Here is a 17,511-nt window from a genome sequence, read left to right on the forward strand (position 1 = left end):
GTTCTGGTAGCTCCATTCTGAATATGTATTAGAGTGCTTCTGGTAGTCTTCTAAGTTCAGGATCTCTCTCTGCAAGTTCCTAGTGCAATATGTTAATCCAAAAATGACTAATGATAGGGAAATAGGGCCAAGGCACTGAAAGGTAGTCATGCACTTAATTACCTCACTAAATCACAAACTGTGCTAATAAAACCTTCTTCAGCCAAAATATGCATTAGAAATTACTGTGTTTAGCAATAAATGGGATTATTGAGCAGGGAGCTCTAAACACTATTTAACTAGGCAGCAAAATATTTTGTAGGACTATGAAAACCAGAGGCTGTATACTGTATGCAGGTAATACTATTTCTTAAGTATGTGTATTTAAACTATAACAAAGTTGGTAAATGTAGCAGCGTTGTTAGATTTCTAAAGTGTTGGAATGTGACATTTACAACTGAAACTTTAACTTGGGTTTCTGTAATTGCATCAGGCTTTTATTAGGTTTTTGGTTATTATATATTAATTTTTTGTCATTGAAGTCAGTTGATCAGTTTAGAGGGAGGGTATGTAAATTGTCTTTGCCTTTCATCCTCCGTATATGAACAGTGGAGCTGAAGGATTGGGTACAGAAGTTATCCAACATTCTTAAGTGAAATGAATTTTTAGTTCACTGTTTTCTTTGCTGTTGTTTCTTTATGTTTCCAGAGTTCAGCTTCAGGAGATGATACAGGAGTTGAAAGTTTACTACATTCCTTATTTACCCAGTGGGTAAAGCTACATGAGATGCACCAAGTTCAGCTTTATAAGGGTCATTGTATTTATCATTATAATGGCCATGGTTCTCATACAGGTCTTTCGTAGGGCATGTTAAACAACATAAATATTGTTGTTATTAAGGAAGTTAATTTTGCTTGCAACTGTATACTGTTTACTATACTGAAAAAGGGCTTATAAACTTCATCTTAGGAAAAACCTGACTAGATATCTTGTAAAGAAGCAGCTGAAAATCTTTAGGCATAAAATGAAGGAAAAACCAGCATACTACTTTCAGTTCGGTTTGTTTAAATAAATGTGAAGTTGTGATCCACTTGTTCATGTGAAATAAAAGGAATTTAGTGAGTTTGATCATACTGCACATAAAACCATTATCAGGAAAATCGACATTTTCAAATCAATGGCTAATTAATGGACAGGAGTGCTGAAAGGATATATAGAACTGAAACGCATGCATTACTTGATTGTTAGCTATTCACTAGCTGCTTCGCCTAAAGGAAAAATAGATTTTTTTAACTTCATCTGTAATGTTCTGTGAAGATGTTCTTGTCCAAGATTTAAGTTTACTGCTACTTGTCAAAATATTTTTGGAATAATTGCATAGGAAAAAAAATCAATGTCATATTTCAAATATGCAAAAGCATCTATACTGAAATCTGAAATCTTTGACTTTGAGTAACTTTGTCGCAAGAATGAGAACTTTATTCCTCTCTAAAAATAGAGTGTGGTTGGTTTATGCACCACAAGACTATTAAAAAAAATTTTCCTTTTGGTGTCTAGATTTGACGTTTCTGTATTTTATCTTTCTATGATATATGTGGAAACTGGACCAATTTGTCTCAGACAATTTAAATGTGTGGCAAGGAGGATGTTACAACATCAGTCACACAAATCACATGATTTGTGAAAGTGCATGAATATCATATCAACTTAGTATTAAAATGCTGCATACAAAGAATTCTTTGGGACTCTAGATATTTAAAGTTTTTGTATGTGAAAATATGCTTTCAGTCAATCCTGTCTGATCAATCTTGTCCTAACACATGAAGGCTTCTGAAAACCAGCAGCTATGTATACATATTAGTAGAGCCTCTAGTCATGCTTCTAGAGGTTTTTTTCAAATGAATTTTGTCTTTATTCTAAAGCAGAATTTGGAGTGAAACTCTTTCATCTAGCTTTGTGGACAAACAAATTCCAATTTTCTGATCTAAAAGAGTATTGAAAGCCATCTGATGCCTTCACAACTGTGTTAGTGGTAGCATGAATGTCGATTTTCCTGTTTTCTCAGTTATTTAAGTTCAATATGACATACCTGGTGTTGGGAAATGAAGTAAGAATAACTAATTAGGTATTCAGTGTGCTCTTGAATGGGGATGGAATGTATTTCTAATGGCTTAGGATGGGGTTTTTCCATGCATGTTTGGAAATGTGCTTGATTGAACTGTTCTGGTTCCAGGAAATTAAACTTAGTTAGTTCTAATTGATGTACCTGTTACTGCTGTTCTTGGTGCATGTATTCTTCAACAGCGCATTGGAAGCAGATACTAAAAGGCTCTTTGATGCACTGTGATGATGAATCCGTTTGGATGAGCAGCCAGAAATAATCTCATGCTACACAGTGACTCCTTAGGATGTGAGACTAGCTTCCTTTTTCCCTTTGTCCTTAGGCCCTCACTGAAATAGGTAGTTTATCTCTGTTACCCACATCAGTCACACTATTGAAAAAAAATTACTTATTTATGTAAGAAGGAGAAAAAAACATGTTAACTCCAATGGAATATCATCACAGAGATGAAGGGACTGTTCCTCAGCCTGTACATTGTATTGCATACAGGCAAATGGTAATACTGGATTTGGTAATACTGCATTTTTGGGTGAAAATTTGCTGCCAGCTTCTGTGACTTTCATCTTCTTGCATCTCACAATCTGCTCCCTCATTTTAGCATCGTTAAATTTTTCTAAAGCAATCAGCACCTTTTTACCAGCCAGAATTCAGTGACCCCCCCTTGCCTCACTAGATTATTAGTGTTTTGATTTTCAGCTGCAAAAGGGCTTTAGCTCAAGCCTGCTCATACTTGACTGCTCCTCTGCATCTTCCATTGTTATAATTAACTCCTTTTTTGTTTGTTGCTGTACCATCTGACCACTCTATAAACACATAATATGAAGTCTTTGCATTGGCTTTCTAAGCTCTGCTTCTCTTATCTGACTAGCAGAAGCAACTGTCTCTGCTTTGAATGCAGATGCATACGAGAGGTTTTTTTTGTTACCGAACAGTTCACATTTTTTGCCTGGTTCATTTTTCAAATTCATTGCTTGGATATTTTCATTTAGGAAGGGGTAATTTGGGTCAGAGGAATGAGATTGGTCACTTGAACTTTTCCCCAACAGCTGAAGCCCATCAACAAAAAGATGCATATTTTGTGTTGCTTTTTTTCTTAGTGTTCCGTGAAAAGATAAGAGCACTGTCAGAGGCTAAAGATGCTGAGTTTCAGTGGGTAGGCTCTATACTTTGATCTGTGCCTCTAGTTTGTTATAAGAAAATAGTTAAAACATGTAAATTAAACATATACATCTCTCTGTGATTTTACAGCTACTTGAAACCAACAAGATTTTGCTTTGCATACTTTCTACTATGTTTGCTTATGCCTGTGAATTCCCAAATATATTTTTTTAAAGAGCCTATTTGAATCATTGCAAATCAAGCTTGAAGCCTAAAATTACCATCATAAATGATCAGAAGAAAAATGGGGAAATGCAACAGAGAGAGACTATAAACACTGCAGATAACCACTTGTGAAGACAAACTTGCTGCAAGCTGAAAGCTGTGTTGTTTATTAGTATTTTACAGTGGAAGTAGCAAACCTGCTTTCAAATTCTTGGAAAATACAGTTTTGCAAAGACTGTGCAAAGAGGATTTATGAAGAGAAAAGATAGAAGTGGCTGGTAATGGAGAGGAGTTTGGGTAGCCCATAATTTTTTTTAACCCTATGTTGATGAGACTGTTGCATTTTTAAAAGCGTCAGAAGTTTTGTTACACTGAAGCAAATACTGATAAGCTGAAGCTGTGTGTGTGTATAAATGTATATGTAAGATATATAGAAAAAATATATGTAAGACATCAGGGAGATGGGACCATTTTTCAGGTATGGTACTTGTTTTCTAAAGACTGCTTTGGTTTAATTTGAGTGACAAGACTGAACTCTGTTAGAAATTATTAATAACATCTTTTGGAACAAGCTTGTAGTTACTGCAGAAAGCATGCTGCAGAATGAGCTCAAAGTTAACTCTTTCTTGAAGCTATTCCTTCTTGCAGGATTATCTATATGGTAATTTATAATACAACATACAGTTTTGTGTATTTTTAATGTTATAGTATGTTGTTTTTTAAAGGGCTGTGAATGTGACTTCTGTTGACTCTGTGCATGGAAGGAAATGGCAAAATACATGAGAAGAGACTCCAAATACTTTTATTAACATCTACCCTATCGATGAGACCTCCAAGAGGAGGTTTTTTAATTCTGAAAAAAGAGGAATTTTGTTTCCCTGCTTAAAAAAAAATCTCAGAAGAGAGATGTTTTCAAGTAGCTGATGCAGGAGTAGGTCAACATCAAAAAGAATTGTGACAGTCAAGGAGCATCATCAGAAAGAAGAAACAGGATCCAATGTCTTTCAGTTTTTGCTAGCTGGTAAAGAGCAGATAGTGAGAAAATCGTTGACAGGTCTCTTAAATGTAGTGAGAGGGTATTACCATTTGAACTTTTGTTCAATGAAGGAACAGGAAATTTGGTAGGAGCTGTTGAAAGTTCTGCAATTGCTTTTCCTGTTCCCTTCAGGACCTTGATAGAAGCATTGATGAGTCCTGCTTAAAAAGGCAATAATTTTATACTTGGATCGTAAGAGACTCCTTACTCTTCTGAGATCACAATTTTTTATTCTTTTACTTTGCAGCGCTTCTACAAAAGAGGATCTCATAGCTTCTTTTCATCTGCAGAATATTGAAAATTTCATGGGATGCTGTAAATAGAATAGCATGGATTTTAGCTTTTCCCTTTTATAGATACCTGGATTGCAAAACCTGTGTGGTTTTCAATGAGTGTTTATACTCTCTGATGAGTTTAGTGAATTTTCTGGACGCTTCTGTAGATTTTTTTCAGTGCTTTTCATCAGGACATTATGACTCATCCTAAACAAAATTAAATAAGCATTCTGAATTTATTGTCTTCTTGACACTGAGAAGATGTCAAAATATGCATTTAGCCTCTTGTTCCTTTAGTTTTGGGGAACACAATTCCAAATAAAAGCCAAAAGTTGTATTGGAAGTAAATTGCAGCACTGATCACAGTTTACTTTAAACAGATGGACAAGAATGTGTAAGTAACCTGGTAGTACATTCTGTGCCAACTGTACATTTTTAAGTATTGTACATAGTGTGCCAGAAAATAATGCTTTCTTTCTCAAATAATTCCACACTCTTTAATTCTTTTCCTAATATTCTGTTTGTGTTTTCCTTACTATAATGTCAGACCAATAGACTAAAATTAATCTCATTAAATATAGCTCAAGTTATACAAATCTGATTAACTGCTATAGACACACACATAATTAATCTTTTTTAATAAATATTTTAATTTTAATATTTCATGAGCATCTCTTGCATAATGGAAGAATTTCTATAGAGCATTTGCTTAGCATCTTACTTTCCAGTATATTGAATTTTCTGAGTAAATCTAATAGTAGCCTTTCCTTTTGATCTGGTCACTATTTTTTGGCAGCTGGTCAATATTACTGTTGTTGTTGCTAGCTCCTGTGTTGCTATTATAATGAAATTCTAAAGAGGAGACTATAACAGCAATAGCATTCAAATCTTCTCCATCTATCAAAAAATCCTGTCAAGCCAACGAGCAGTGCTAACATTATATTCTATTGAGTTGAGAAGTGCAGTTCTTTGCTTTTATGCCTTTATAGATTTTCACATACTATTCTAGTAATTTTGTATAATTAACATTACTTTCTAGAAACAAGCTGATAGAATGGGTATGAACTAATGATAGAGATAGGTAGATAAAAACTGGACAGTTGATATTGTCAAGTTGATAATTGAAGACTGAATTTTTTCAGCCAAGTGCTCATGATTTTTACTGTTATTGTGTCTGAAAAGGAATGAACCAGTGCTACAAAGAGTTACTAATGTTATTCTATCAGAAATTCATCAATTGGAAATGATATAGTGATGTGTAGGATGATCCTCAGTTCTGTGTGTGTGGTAATCCTTTAACTTTGTATTCCTGCTGCTCCTTGTTTCACTCTTCTCCACATCCTTCAAGAGCTGCTATGAGGATTCATCATAGAATGGTTTGCTATTTTCAGCATGAGGATGCAACTGTGCTTTGAGTCTGTTACAAAAAATGCAACATTTTAGAAAATAATACTTTAAATGTTACCCATTAATTCAAAATAGTTTAAAGATGCAAAATACATGGAGATCAATGGGAACAAGAGTCCTCTCAAATAGTGGGCCATAAGTGGAGCATCTGAATTTCCCAGAAATACTGTTTCATGACAAGTGAAAGGTAGATAAAGAAGAACGGTGGCATCAATATGAACTGATTTTCATCTTGTTCTTATAATAAAAATGGTTCAGCTTAAATATAGCAGGTTTAACAGAAGAGTGCACTACAGATATTGCTTAAGATTTTACAGCATTCCTTTGATGTCGTCTGACTGCCCTCTTCAGGATGACAATATGTTGGCCTGCTTAGTGATGATATCTGTTTCTAGAAGTAACCAATCTAATGTCTCAATTGCTTCTTTTCTTTTTTTAATTGCAAACTGCCCATTGAGTAGGGTGTTAAGTAGCAAATTTTGCCAAGTCAGGTAGTAAGGGTGAAAGTTGAGTTTTATTGTGTTTCATGTTATTTCATTCTTTGTGGGCGTAAGAGATCATAAATTTTTATTTTAACTCTTAGCATTTTATGATTTTTTTTCATGTACACTAGATTCTTAATACACAACTGTGCTGGACTTTATATGTAATATATTTCATGTCCAAGGTTATCTCAGTTATGGAGAAATGGAGAAAGTCTTATAATATCTGTGATCCTGTAATGCTCTTCCCCTTCTTTGCTCTCTCTTAAATATGTTCAGTGCAGAGTTTCTCTTGCAGCAAACAGATTTTTGCATTTACAACTTTTAAATAGTGTTCTGCGTCATGAAACACATTGAACTGTTCTTCTAGAAACACTGTTTTGAGAAAAGCAGCAGAACGCATTTATTTATACTACTTCTGTATCTTAACATATGCAAAGATGAGTTGTCAAATGGTAAAACCCTGGTTTGGACTCTACAGTGGATGTGAGTAAACAGTAATGTAGAAATTAGAAAAGAAGTCTGTCTAAATCACGAAGTATTGCAAGCTTTTTTTTTTCCTTCCCTGAATTTTTCTTGGTATAGATTTGTCCTGTGGAATAACCTATTGTTTAATGTCACTCTTTAAAGGATGTCTCTGCTGGTATTATTCTCCTGGAATTCTCTTTGCCTTTCCCTTACTGTTAGTGAAGTGAGAACAAAGTTGTTTGTTTTGGTTTGTGTTCTCTCTGGAATTTTTGGTGGGTTTTATGGTTGGTTGGTTGGTTTTTGTTTGTTGTTTCTATTTGTTATTTTATTTAGGAGGATATTTAGTAGCAAATCACCTTCTAGTGCTGATAGGAAAGATTTTATGTTGCACAAAATTACCACATTTAAAACAACTTTTAGAGAAATTATTGGGAGTTTATTATACTGCTTACAAGCCTACTTTTTATTCAGTTAGGATCATTTCCCCAGTGCTTAGCAGTTTCTTTGGCTCTCCTATGGCTCTGCTATTTTAGGAACATACTGTTTTCACAGTTGTGTGTTGTCTCCTAGTTTCAGAATTCCTTGTGTGTAGCTGTTTCTAGCAAGTATATCCTGATAGCACACTCAAGGGCCACATAAGCATATCCTTGCATGGATCTGTTAGCAGATTTATTTGATTCTTGCCGCTCAGACCAGTCCTATTTACCGAGACTTTTAAATATGGAAAACATTCCTTTTTCTTAATATCATCTTGGGATTTCTCTTGTATAGTTTAACTTTAAACATTTCTAATTTTGGAGATGACAAGTTTAAAGCAAAAACTTGCATACTAAGCTGAAACTTTTAAAATTGATAGTATGGATGTTGAGAATGACACTGCAAATGTAATCTAACCATTGCAGCTGATTATAGGATATTTTTTGCAAGTGAATGGCATATGGATATACATTTGTTTCTTTTCCTTAACAGGCAAGCTAATGAGGAATATCAAGTGCTGGCTAATTCATGGCGCTATTCATCTGCTTTTTCAAACAAACTGTTTTTCACAATAGTGGATTATGATGAAGGGGCAGATGTTTTTCAGCAGGTAAATGTTGAAGCACTGTTAATTTTTAAAACTACATGTCTATTTGTCAAGTAATATAAGACAATTTTTTTTCTATATGTAGGTGTGTTCCGTTGTTTTGTATACAATTTCCTCCTGGTTAAAAACATAGTAGATTCTGTGACACCAGTGAATGGCCACTTCTAGTATTTTCCAAGTGTAGTTTATAATCTTTGTTTATAGATTGCATTACATACATATATATGCAACTTTTTTTCTAAGCAATTGTTTAGGCCATTTTTTAGAATTAAACATATTGTAAATAACATTTTCACTTAAAGATCGCCTTTATTTTCTCTTTAGGGAAAAAAGAGTTCTTTAGTCAAAGAGCCTTTTAATTGCTTTTATGTAGTACAATGTTCTTCAGCTTCAGTAATATTTAGTCTGAAAGATCTTCAGGGAAAAAAGAGACTGTTTTACATTTTATTTGTTGACTATGAAGAGTCAAAGTTGGAGCATCGTTTAAGGTCTGCTCTGAAATTGAGAAGTCAAGGAAAAAGGCATCCCATGAAAATGAATACTAAATACTGACATGCCTATCTTTGATATTTATCCATTGATTGAAGCTAAAAATGCAGATTAGGAGGAGTGAAAAACTTGGAAGTAATATATCTTTAATACCTTTTGGTGAATTGTGTGACTTAAAATGTTCAGGGGAAAAGATTATTATGTCATTTTAAAATATTTGCTTTAAAAAGTTTAAATAGTGTGTTTAATAAATATTTTAACTTCCAGTTCAAATAATATAATGCATTGTGTAAAAAATGGTTATTAATTGCTTAAGATTTTGCTTAAAAATTAAAAGTTTTTTTTTATATAACCATTAAAGGCTGTATAAACTTTAGACTGTACAGATTGTAGAACTTTATATATGTTGTAACCTGCATGGTTATAATAATACAAAATATTTTGTTTGATCTTGCCTTAAGCCAATCAACACATGTTAGAAGAGTTCAGTTCAACTTACTTGTGTAAAAGGGCAGAAATTCAGTTTATTTCAAATGGTATGCATTTAAAGTAATGGTTACATTTAGAAAAAATTAGGTATAAATATGTAAGGGTTTTTTTAAGAGAATGTTAAGAATAAGTTATACTAATGACTATTTTAAGAGGGGTTTGAGGGAAATGCAGTTCTGATTTTACATTTATGTGTGCAAAGTCATGTAATAGTGATGCCATAGCAAAAAACCCCAAAAAGTAATATGACTTTTGTTTTTACAGCTTTTGTCATGTTTATAGAGAAGTGATTAAGCAGTTCCAGATCAGCAGCCTCCAAACTCTGTCTAAATGATTCTGTATCTTCTAAAATATTTTATTTAACTATTTCACAACATGTGTCTTAGCCTTTCTTGGAATATTTTTTATTTCCAAATAATTTCTTTAAAGAAGAGGGCTATTTTTTCTCTTAAATAGAAAATAATTTAATGGTTGGTAATTTCTATTGATAAATTCACTTCTGTACTTGATTCAATATAAGTTTTTGTTAATGTGGTGTAAAATTCATTTTCTAGGAATTAAACATGCTTCATATTGCATCACTTTTAAGTATTACCCCTGATTTTGTTTATGTTAATTCTCATTTTTCCAAGTGCTTTTTGCATGATTCTAGAGATGGCCTGAATACAGAGGAATTTCATATAGTGAAATTTTCCTATACCACCTTGCAAAGCTGAAGTCAAAATTTCAAGTAGCAAATGTATATGTAGATCTATTTGTTTATCACTTTTGAGGATTTCTTTATATATTTTAAATAGTTCCAGTGGCATCAACACATGAATTAACAGTAATTTCTAGGGCAAGTAAGATAGTTTAAGCTAGTTATCCAGTCCTTTTTGGATTCAAAAAAAGCCTAGTCACTAGTGATTAGTCTCTTGTAGCCAAACAATGTCAAGCTACTTTGTTCCCTTAGAATTATAACTTAATATACTTTAATAGATTGGTTGTGTGCAGGATCTCTGTTTTACCAATTACAGGAAAGGTCTTACAGTGTCTGAGAACTTTAAAGCATAAGATGCTCTTATATAGAAAAGCTTGTGGGATAAACATTTTAAATAATTAAACATTCTGAAGAATCTACTAGAAGAAATATTCTGAGCACTCTTGGAGGACTGTATATGAGGATGTTTCAAAAATGTAATCTATGGAGGCAAGTGATATTTTAATGCTAATTAGATTTGTGTTATTGAGGATATTGTGGTGCTGTATTTTGAGGATAGAGTTACTAATATTTTTCCTGCTGTTTTTCCTGGTTTTGTAGCTGAATATGAACTCTGCTCCGACTTTCATGCATTTTCCTCCGAAGGGCAAACCCAAGAGAGCTGACACATTTGACCTGCAGCGAATCGGATTTGCAGCTGAACAGCTAGCTAAATGGATAGCTGACAGAACAGATGTTCATGTAAGTCTTTCAGCAATTTTAAAAGTTGAAGGCAGATGTATCTTTGTGGTTTGAGACAGGTTGATGATAAATTCCATCTTTCCTTAATAATTTTTTTTGTCAAGTGAGGGTTCTACAACACATTAAAAAAATAACATTTTTGGTACTTGTGAGAACTTCTGCAGTCTGCACATTATATTCCATTTTTACTTTGTTAAATTTTATGTAGTGTAATTCTGGATAAAAACAAGTAGTAATATTTAGTTGTTAATAAATAAAATATGCTTTACAAAACTATATACAAAACACTTAGATTCACAGGTAGCTGCATTTAGTTCAGACACAACCTGCAAATCTGTCAAAGAAATAATGTTTCAGAGTTGCACAGTCCAAAATTTAACATGAACTTTTTTCATAGTACATGCTTATTAAAGAAAGTATTATTTTTTCTTAATAAAGTATATTTAGGGACTAGTCTTGCTGTCTCCAAAACCGGACTTCAGGTGCTCCATTATGTTTACATGGAAGATGTATGTAAGCATTTATTACAATCTATATTTGCATTTTTCCTTCCAGATTAGAGTGTTCAGGCCTCCTAACTATTCTGGGACAATTGCACTGGCTCTTCTGGTATCTCTTGTTGGTGGCTTGTTATATCTGCGAAGAAATAATCTAGAGTTCATCTATAACAAAACTGGCTGGGCCATGGCAGCTCTGGTATGCAGATTTTCCTTACTAATATGCTTTTTATTTATTTCTTATCTTAGCATATATGTTTTCATTATTTGCATGGTAAATTAAAAACCATTGCATTTGTACATTGTTCAGAATGAAACTGTCAGAAAAAGATTCATAATGCAGATTTTGGGTCTGAGTGACTCACTGAAATGTAGATAGCTGCAGTTTTTTATTTGAACTTTAATATGAAAATATTTCCCATAATTGTTACTGATGTTTATGGCTATGGTTCAACTTGCCCTTTTTTGATAAAATCCAGAATGTTGGTTTAGTGTTGATCTAGTGTATATCACTAGAGTAATGAAAGGTTGAGGAAAAGAAACAAGGGCTTATATGTTTGTAAGACAGTGATAAAAGATCTGAGACACAAAGAAAAAGAGGGAATTGTTTCCAAAACTGGTTTCAGTAGTACTGACCTTAACATTGTACTGTTAACCAAAGTGAAAATAGGATGATCTTAGCTCTGAGGAAAGACTAGATCTAGCCGAGTCTGTTTGAAATATTAGTCAACTAAATCCTCAAAACCATAAACAGCGAATGAAGCTTTAATTTGCTTAATAGTGTATTGCAATGTGTTTATTTACATGGTGTTTTTCAAATAACTGAGTAGACTGATGGAAAGTATGGGATGTGTGGATATACAACTTAGCTGTCTCAGTTGTCAACAGGAAATAGTATGCAGGGATGGTAGATGTTGTTATAGTGTATCAATAAGCACTCATTTCTCTGACATCATTGTCACTGACAGAAGAGGAAAAATCTGAGGAGCAGCGTCAAAGGCTTAATTTTCAGGAACATGGCATCAGAAGCGTGGGTTTAAACATTAGAATAGTGTCTGTAATTATTGGGTCCAATCCAATATTTTATTACACTAGTAGTTATATTAATGGAGAACAGTATTTTTTAGAAATGCATCCATGTTTTTTACAATATAAACAAAGCTTTTATTCTTTTGCCATTTAAATGATTATTTATTCCCTTGACCATTTAAAAGATTTTTCCTTAACTTATATCAATATAAATTAACCTTTCTTGAAAGGACATGGCTAGGATTGTAGATGGAATATGAATTTCTTTTGTACATCAGCATTCGTATTTTATTTCTCATCCAGGCATCCTTTCCCAAGAAAGCTTACACCAGGTGGTCTTTAGGTCTCTTTCAACCTGAGCTATTTTATAGTTCTGTGTGCTTTAGTTCTGTTAGACTTAGGTTATCCTAAAACTGGTTTTTCCTTTTCCTTTCAATTATCGTATTACTGGTTTGCTGTTCTGCTCTGATTCAAAAATGTGAGAAGATATTTTCTTTTTGTGGTACTGTCAATTGATGGGCCTTTGGCACCCTTTATCTTGTAAAGGTCAAAAATAAAATTTACTAGTATCTGGTGACTTCTTATTTTTATATCTAGTTTATTCATAGGGAAAGCTCTTTGTTCTGAATCCTTTAATATTTGGCATTAATCTTGAATAATGCTGTTTTCTCTCATGTGCTGTCATAGCTTTTCCTACTAGTGTAGGAAAACATCTTTATTTAAGCAGTTTGTTAATCTGCACCATACATTGAGGAAAGAATACAGAAAAAAATTTCAAATAAACCACCACTAAGACTAGATTTTAAGTAGAATGAAGTTGCCTTTTGATCTAGAGAGTGAGGATCAGTATGTCTTCTCTGATCCAGGATGTCATTTGGAATATCCTGAGATTTTGCAGAGTTTTGACATTTCTCTCCCAAAGTCCTCCATTTTTAGTTCAATATATTTTTCTAGGTTACCATTATTTTTCAATTATAATACTTTCTAAAGATACTCTACCATCAGAAATCTCACATTTGATATGTATCAGTCACACTTTTTTTGGATTTCTAATCTTTAGCAATAAGCTGACTAAAACAATAGTTATCTTGCAAAAATAGATACTTGTGTCAAAAAATCAAATAAAGATATGTAATCAGTGGTATTTCCTTTGTTTAACTATGCACTCTATCTCTGAAGACAGCAATTTCATCTCAATTTCATACCTCAGACTTTTCAGATGAAAAGTTTGTTTTAATTGTTTTTTTTGTCCTGCAGAGATTAAAAATGAGTTCTTTAAATTGTAGAATCGTTCTATTACAAGCTGCAATAAAGAGTTGAAGCTGTAATTAAATTCCTAATTAAATTGAGAAAATTAATATATTAATTTTTTCTTAGAATGTTTGTTGTTCTCTTTAGCAGAAGCTCAACAGTTTCTATCTGAACATAACTGTAAATTGCTGTGTAGAAAACCAGTAATGACCTTCAACTGAATTCCTGAGGAAAGGTCCAAATGTAATAAAATATTTTAAGAAATGTATTAATGTCATTCAGTAATTGTCATCCTTCCAATTGTATTGACAAGCAAGTAACTCAAATGGCATTAATGCCATATATTGTTGCTAATACTTTTTCCTGTAAAATTATGTTACTTTAAAAATTAATAGCACTTAAAGGATGTTTTAGAAAATGGTCTTATATCTGAAAGTATATCATTAATTAATCATTGCATTGAGCCAATGCTTCATGCTTCACTATTTTGATTGTTATTGTTCTGACTTCACAATGTAGTCAAAGCCCATACCCTGTAAAGTGATGGTTTAGCAAAGATCATACAGTTACCAGGAGTCCTTCTGGTTTTATTCAGACCTGCACATACAAGTTAATTTTATAACTTATTTTAGGTGGAATCAGCAGGGGCTTCATTTTGCAGCCGTTTGGACAGATAACCTCAGTTAATGACTAAAATTTATTATGATTCATAAAAGAAAATGGGCAATCACTAATATAATCATTCTATTCAATACTGTATAGTAATGATTCTTTCATGTAGTGCTTTTTTTCTACCAGTAAAACTTAGAGCTTCTTTTTTTAATAAAAACTCATTAAAAGGAAAAATTGATAAGATGGTGTCTAGTTAAGGAGAGAAAGTAATGCCTAGGAAAATGCTTGTTATGAAGGGCATAAATAACTAATAAATATTTAATACTTAATTTTTATGTTCTTCATGAATATTTTTCCTTTTTTAACTTTCAAAACCAAATTAAACAGAGAAATCCTGGCAAGGTGTATAAAAGTTACAGAAAGCCCACATTTTCAAAAGAAGTATTAACAATTATTTTGTTCCTTATTGGCAGTTTTGTTTTTTTTCAGATGGTGTAGAGCTGAGAAACTCAAAAGCACTTCTCTAAAAGCTGTAGGTTTGGGGTTTAAATACTTTCTGGGTGTACTGCAAGGTAGCTAGTATTCATTAAACATACAAAAATAACATTTTTTAATTTCAACTGAGATTATGGCATTCAGTGGCTGAAAACTGTCTCATTACAAACAGAAGAGTCTCTTGTTTTCTTTTTGTTGTTTATTTCAGAGCTCCTCAGTTTGCTTTGAACAGTTTTTATGTTCCCAAATCTTCAAAAACTAAAAAGTTGTATACTTTTTATTTAAATGAAAAATGGATGGTGTCACTCTGCCTGATTGAATGATCTGTTGCTAAAAATTAGAAGAATATTCTCAGCATAAAGAGTCTGTGCTGTTTTGACAGAAAATCCCAGAAATGTTAATTTGATGATTCCATTGCTATAAAAATGCTGTGTCTCATAAACAATATTTCCAGTAGTGTTTTAGAAAAATATTTAGGAATGCAATTTTTAATGATGCCTCTAATAGTTTTGATATACTTGCAGAAGCAAGACCACAGGTTTCATCTCATACTTTGATTCCAATGCCAGCTCACATAAGACCCCTGAATTGGTTGTGCCCTCAGCATTAGATTGCACAACAGCAATATTTGTGGTTTCATTCCCTTATTGAAGCACTGCAGGCTCTGGTAGTATCTTGTATGCCTTAGGCATTTTCACTTGCAGCATTACCCAGAAGACTTTTAGAATGGCAAACCAGGATGACTGAGACCCAGTACATAATATCCCAAAAGATGTCTTTTGAAATCACATGCAAAATTTATCCCCTAGATTATCTTGAGCTTTAATTCAAATTATGCTGTTCATCTATGGATATTTTTCTCTCTGACATGCCAACACAAAGATGGACTTCAGTCCGTAGATATTTGCACACTCCTGTCCTTTTATGCTGATAACAAGAAGCAATTCAGACTCTTCAGGACTCTTCATTTCTTAAGCAGAGAGAAGAGGTCAGGTGGTGTAAACTAGGCAAGGTTCTAACAGTTTAGATAAGGAATTGCTTCATTTTAGACAACAGTAAGTGTGCTGAGAGTTTCTGTTCTGTTGGCTAGACTGTCTTTTGACAGCATTTTCTTTATTAGACTGTTTTCTGTTTTCTGCATATAATTTTCAGTTTTACTTTGTGTGTGTATTTCAGATTTGCCTATATACCTGTGGAATTAGGGAAGACAAAATCTGTACTGAGATTAGAAGTCAGCTGCCGAGGAGTTAACTCTGTTGGGCAAAATGTGACAGGTTACTTGAATGAGGAAATAAAATGTGTGTTTACTGTTCTTATAACAGTTAATGGGTATGAGAAATGTGTACTGTGTGGATACTCTCCTCAGTACTTACACCACATAGTACATTCATCAGCAGTTGGTCTGAACGAGCTTGGAGGGTCTTATGGCTACTGGTGACTTTTTCACCTCTTTCTGGAAATGAGAATAAAAAAATTCATGTGCTTTATTCAAAAATACACAAAAAACTGAAGATTTCTCTGTGTAACTAGGTAGGCATCTCAAAAGAACATCAATAAATTCTGATTGTTAATTTCCTTTTCTTCCTATAGTTAGAGGATTTAGAGATGCACATTTAAAAATACAGAAATCCGTTGTCTTTCCTTCTGTGTTGTACTCTGTCCTTTAATTGTATATTTCTTATTGGAGAGTCTGATAAGTGATGGATTTAGAAATTGAGTACAGATCTCATAGAATGAGAGCCTTCACTGAGTGCAAAAGCAAGGCTAAACTGCATAAGAAAGGATTACATTTCTTTAAAACAATAATTCTGTAATGGTTAGAATCTACATATACAGAATATAGAAATAAAGTATAGAACTAGCTGTCATGTGTCCACTTTTTATTGAACCTATGCTTGAATTGAACTATATTAATAAATGAATCTAAAATTTCATTATTTTTCTTACATTGCAAAGTGTTTTCCATGTTCTTGGTTCTAAACTTGCAAAGAAATCTAATTATTGGCTTTGTGTAGAATCTGCTAATAGGAAGCTTCTCTTCAAAATGCATACCAAATTACTTTCTAAGTCTCTTAACAGTTTTGTTTAATGAACTAGCAGACAGTGTTAAACAAAACATAGACCTCTGAGAAGGAGATGTATTAAACTCAAATAAATAATTTACTAAGTTTACAAGACTAAGAACAGTTGAGAAATTCTGCTTATGTACCTGTGAAGTTGTGTCTTGCTCGCACTTCAGTGTTCTGCTGAGATTCTTGGTGCTTAGTTTATCTTGTATCTGTTCTTAGAAACCTTGTGATTTACACACAGATGCACCACAGGTGAGCTTAAAGCACTCTTCCCCCTTAGTGAAACTAAGGATGGAAGCCATCAAGGAAGTATCACTTCTAATTTGTTAACAAGGTCTTGCAGTAGATCCATCTACACATAGAGTGTACTCACCTAGGACCCCATAATACAGCTGGACTGAATTGCCACTAAAGAAATCCTATGGGCATTTGGTCTTGGAACTATACTATGTGGTAACAAATCACTGTTCTTTTCCCTTCTACTACTCCAGCCAGTATTTGGCTACAGAGCCAAATACTCTGCTTGCTTTTATCCTTTAGATGCAGAATAAGCTGCCTGAATCTGGAAGCTCTTTAAACCCTGAAAAACCCTGAACTCCATTGTATTCAGGTGGCACACAGCAGTTAATGCTGTTCTAGGAGTCTCACGAGGAGAAAGAAAATAGCAGATGGATGAAAGGTGTGTCTGTAGTATTCGTCTCTGTAGAACTGCTGAAATACAAACTCTACTATGGAAAAGTGGCATTGTGATCAGAGATAAGTGCTCAGCTTGAATCTTCTCCTTTACTCCAGTTTTCATCCCTTGAACTTTGACAAGAACCAAGAAAACTGTAGAAAGGCTCCATCTCTCTGCATATGAGAGTAAATATGAACTCATTAACAAGTTGATCATTTGTAGGAGTTAATTTGGCAAAGTTTCTAAATGGGAAAAATCAACTCACAGTAGTGATTAGTTTGGAAACT

The 17,511-nt window shown here is 33.3% G+C and overlaps 1 protein-coding gene across 2 annotated transcripts in view; it reads left to right on the plus strand.

The window, feature by feature from the left end:
• The window catches only part of TUSC3 (tumor suppressor candidate 3), a 112,035-nt gene that overhangs the window by 36,559 nt on the left and 57,965 nt on the right, over window positions 1-17,511 (plus strand). For both annotated transcript variants that reach the window (XM_014873517.2, XM_088163429.1), the window contains exons 3-5: window positions 8,062-8,179; window positions 10,455-10,595; window positions 11,151-11,291. In XM_014873517.2, coding sequence (XP_014729003.2) covers window positions 8,062-8,179; window positions 10,455-10,595; window positions 11,151-11,291 — 400 coding nt within the window. The remainder of the gene's footprint in view (window positions 1-8,061; window positions 8,180-10,454; window positions 10,596-11,150; window positions 11,292-17,511) is intronic.

This window comes from Sturnus vulgaris, chromosome 4, assembly GCF_052056855.1.
Source record: "Sturnus vulgaris isolate bStuVul1 chromosome 4, bStuVul1.hap1, whole genome shotgun sequence".
Classification (NCBI taxonomy): Eukaryota; Metazoa; Chordata; class Aves; order Passeriformes; family Sturnidae; genus Sturnus; species Sturnus vulgaris.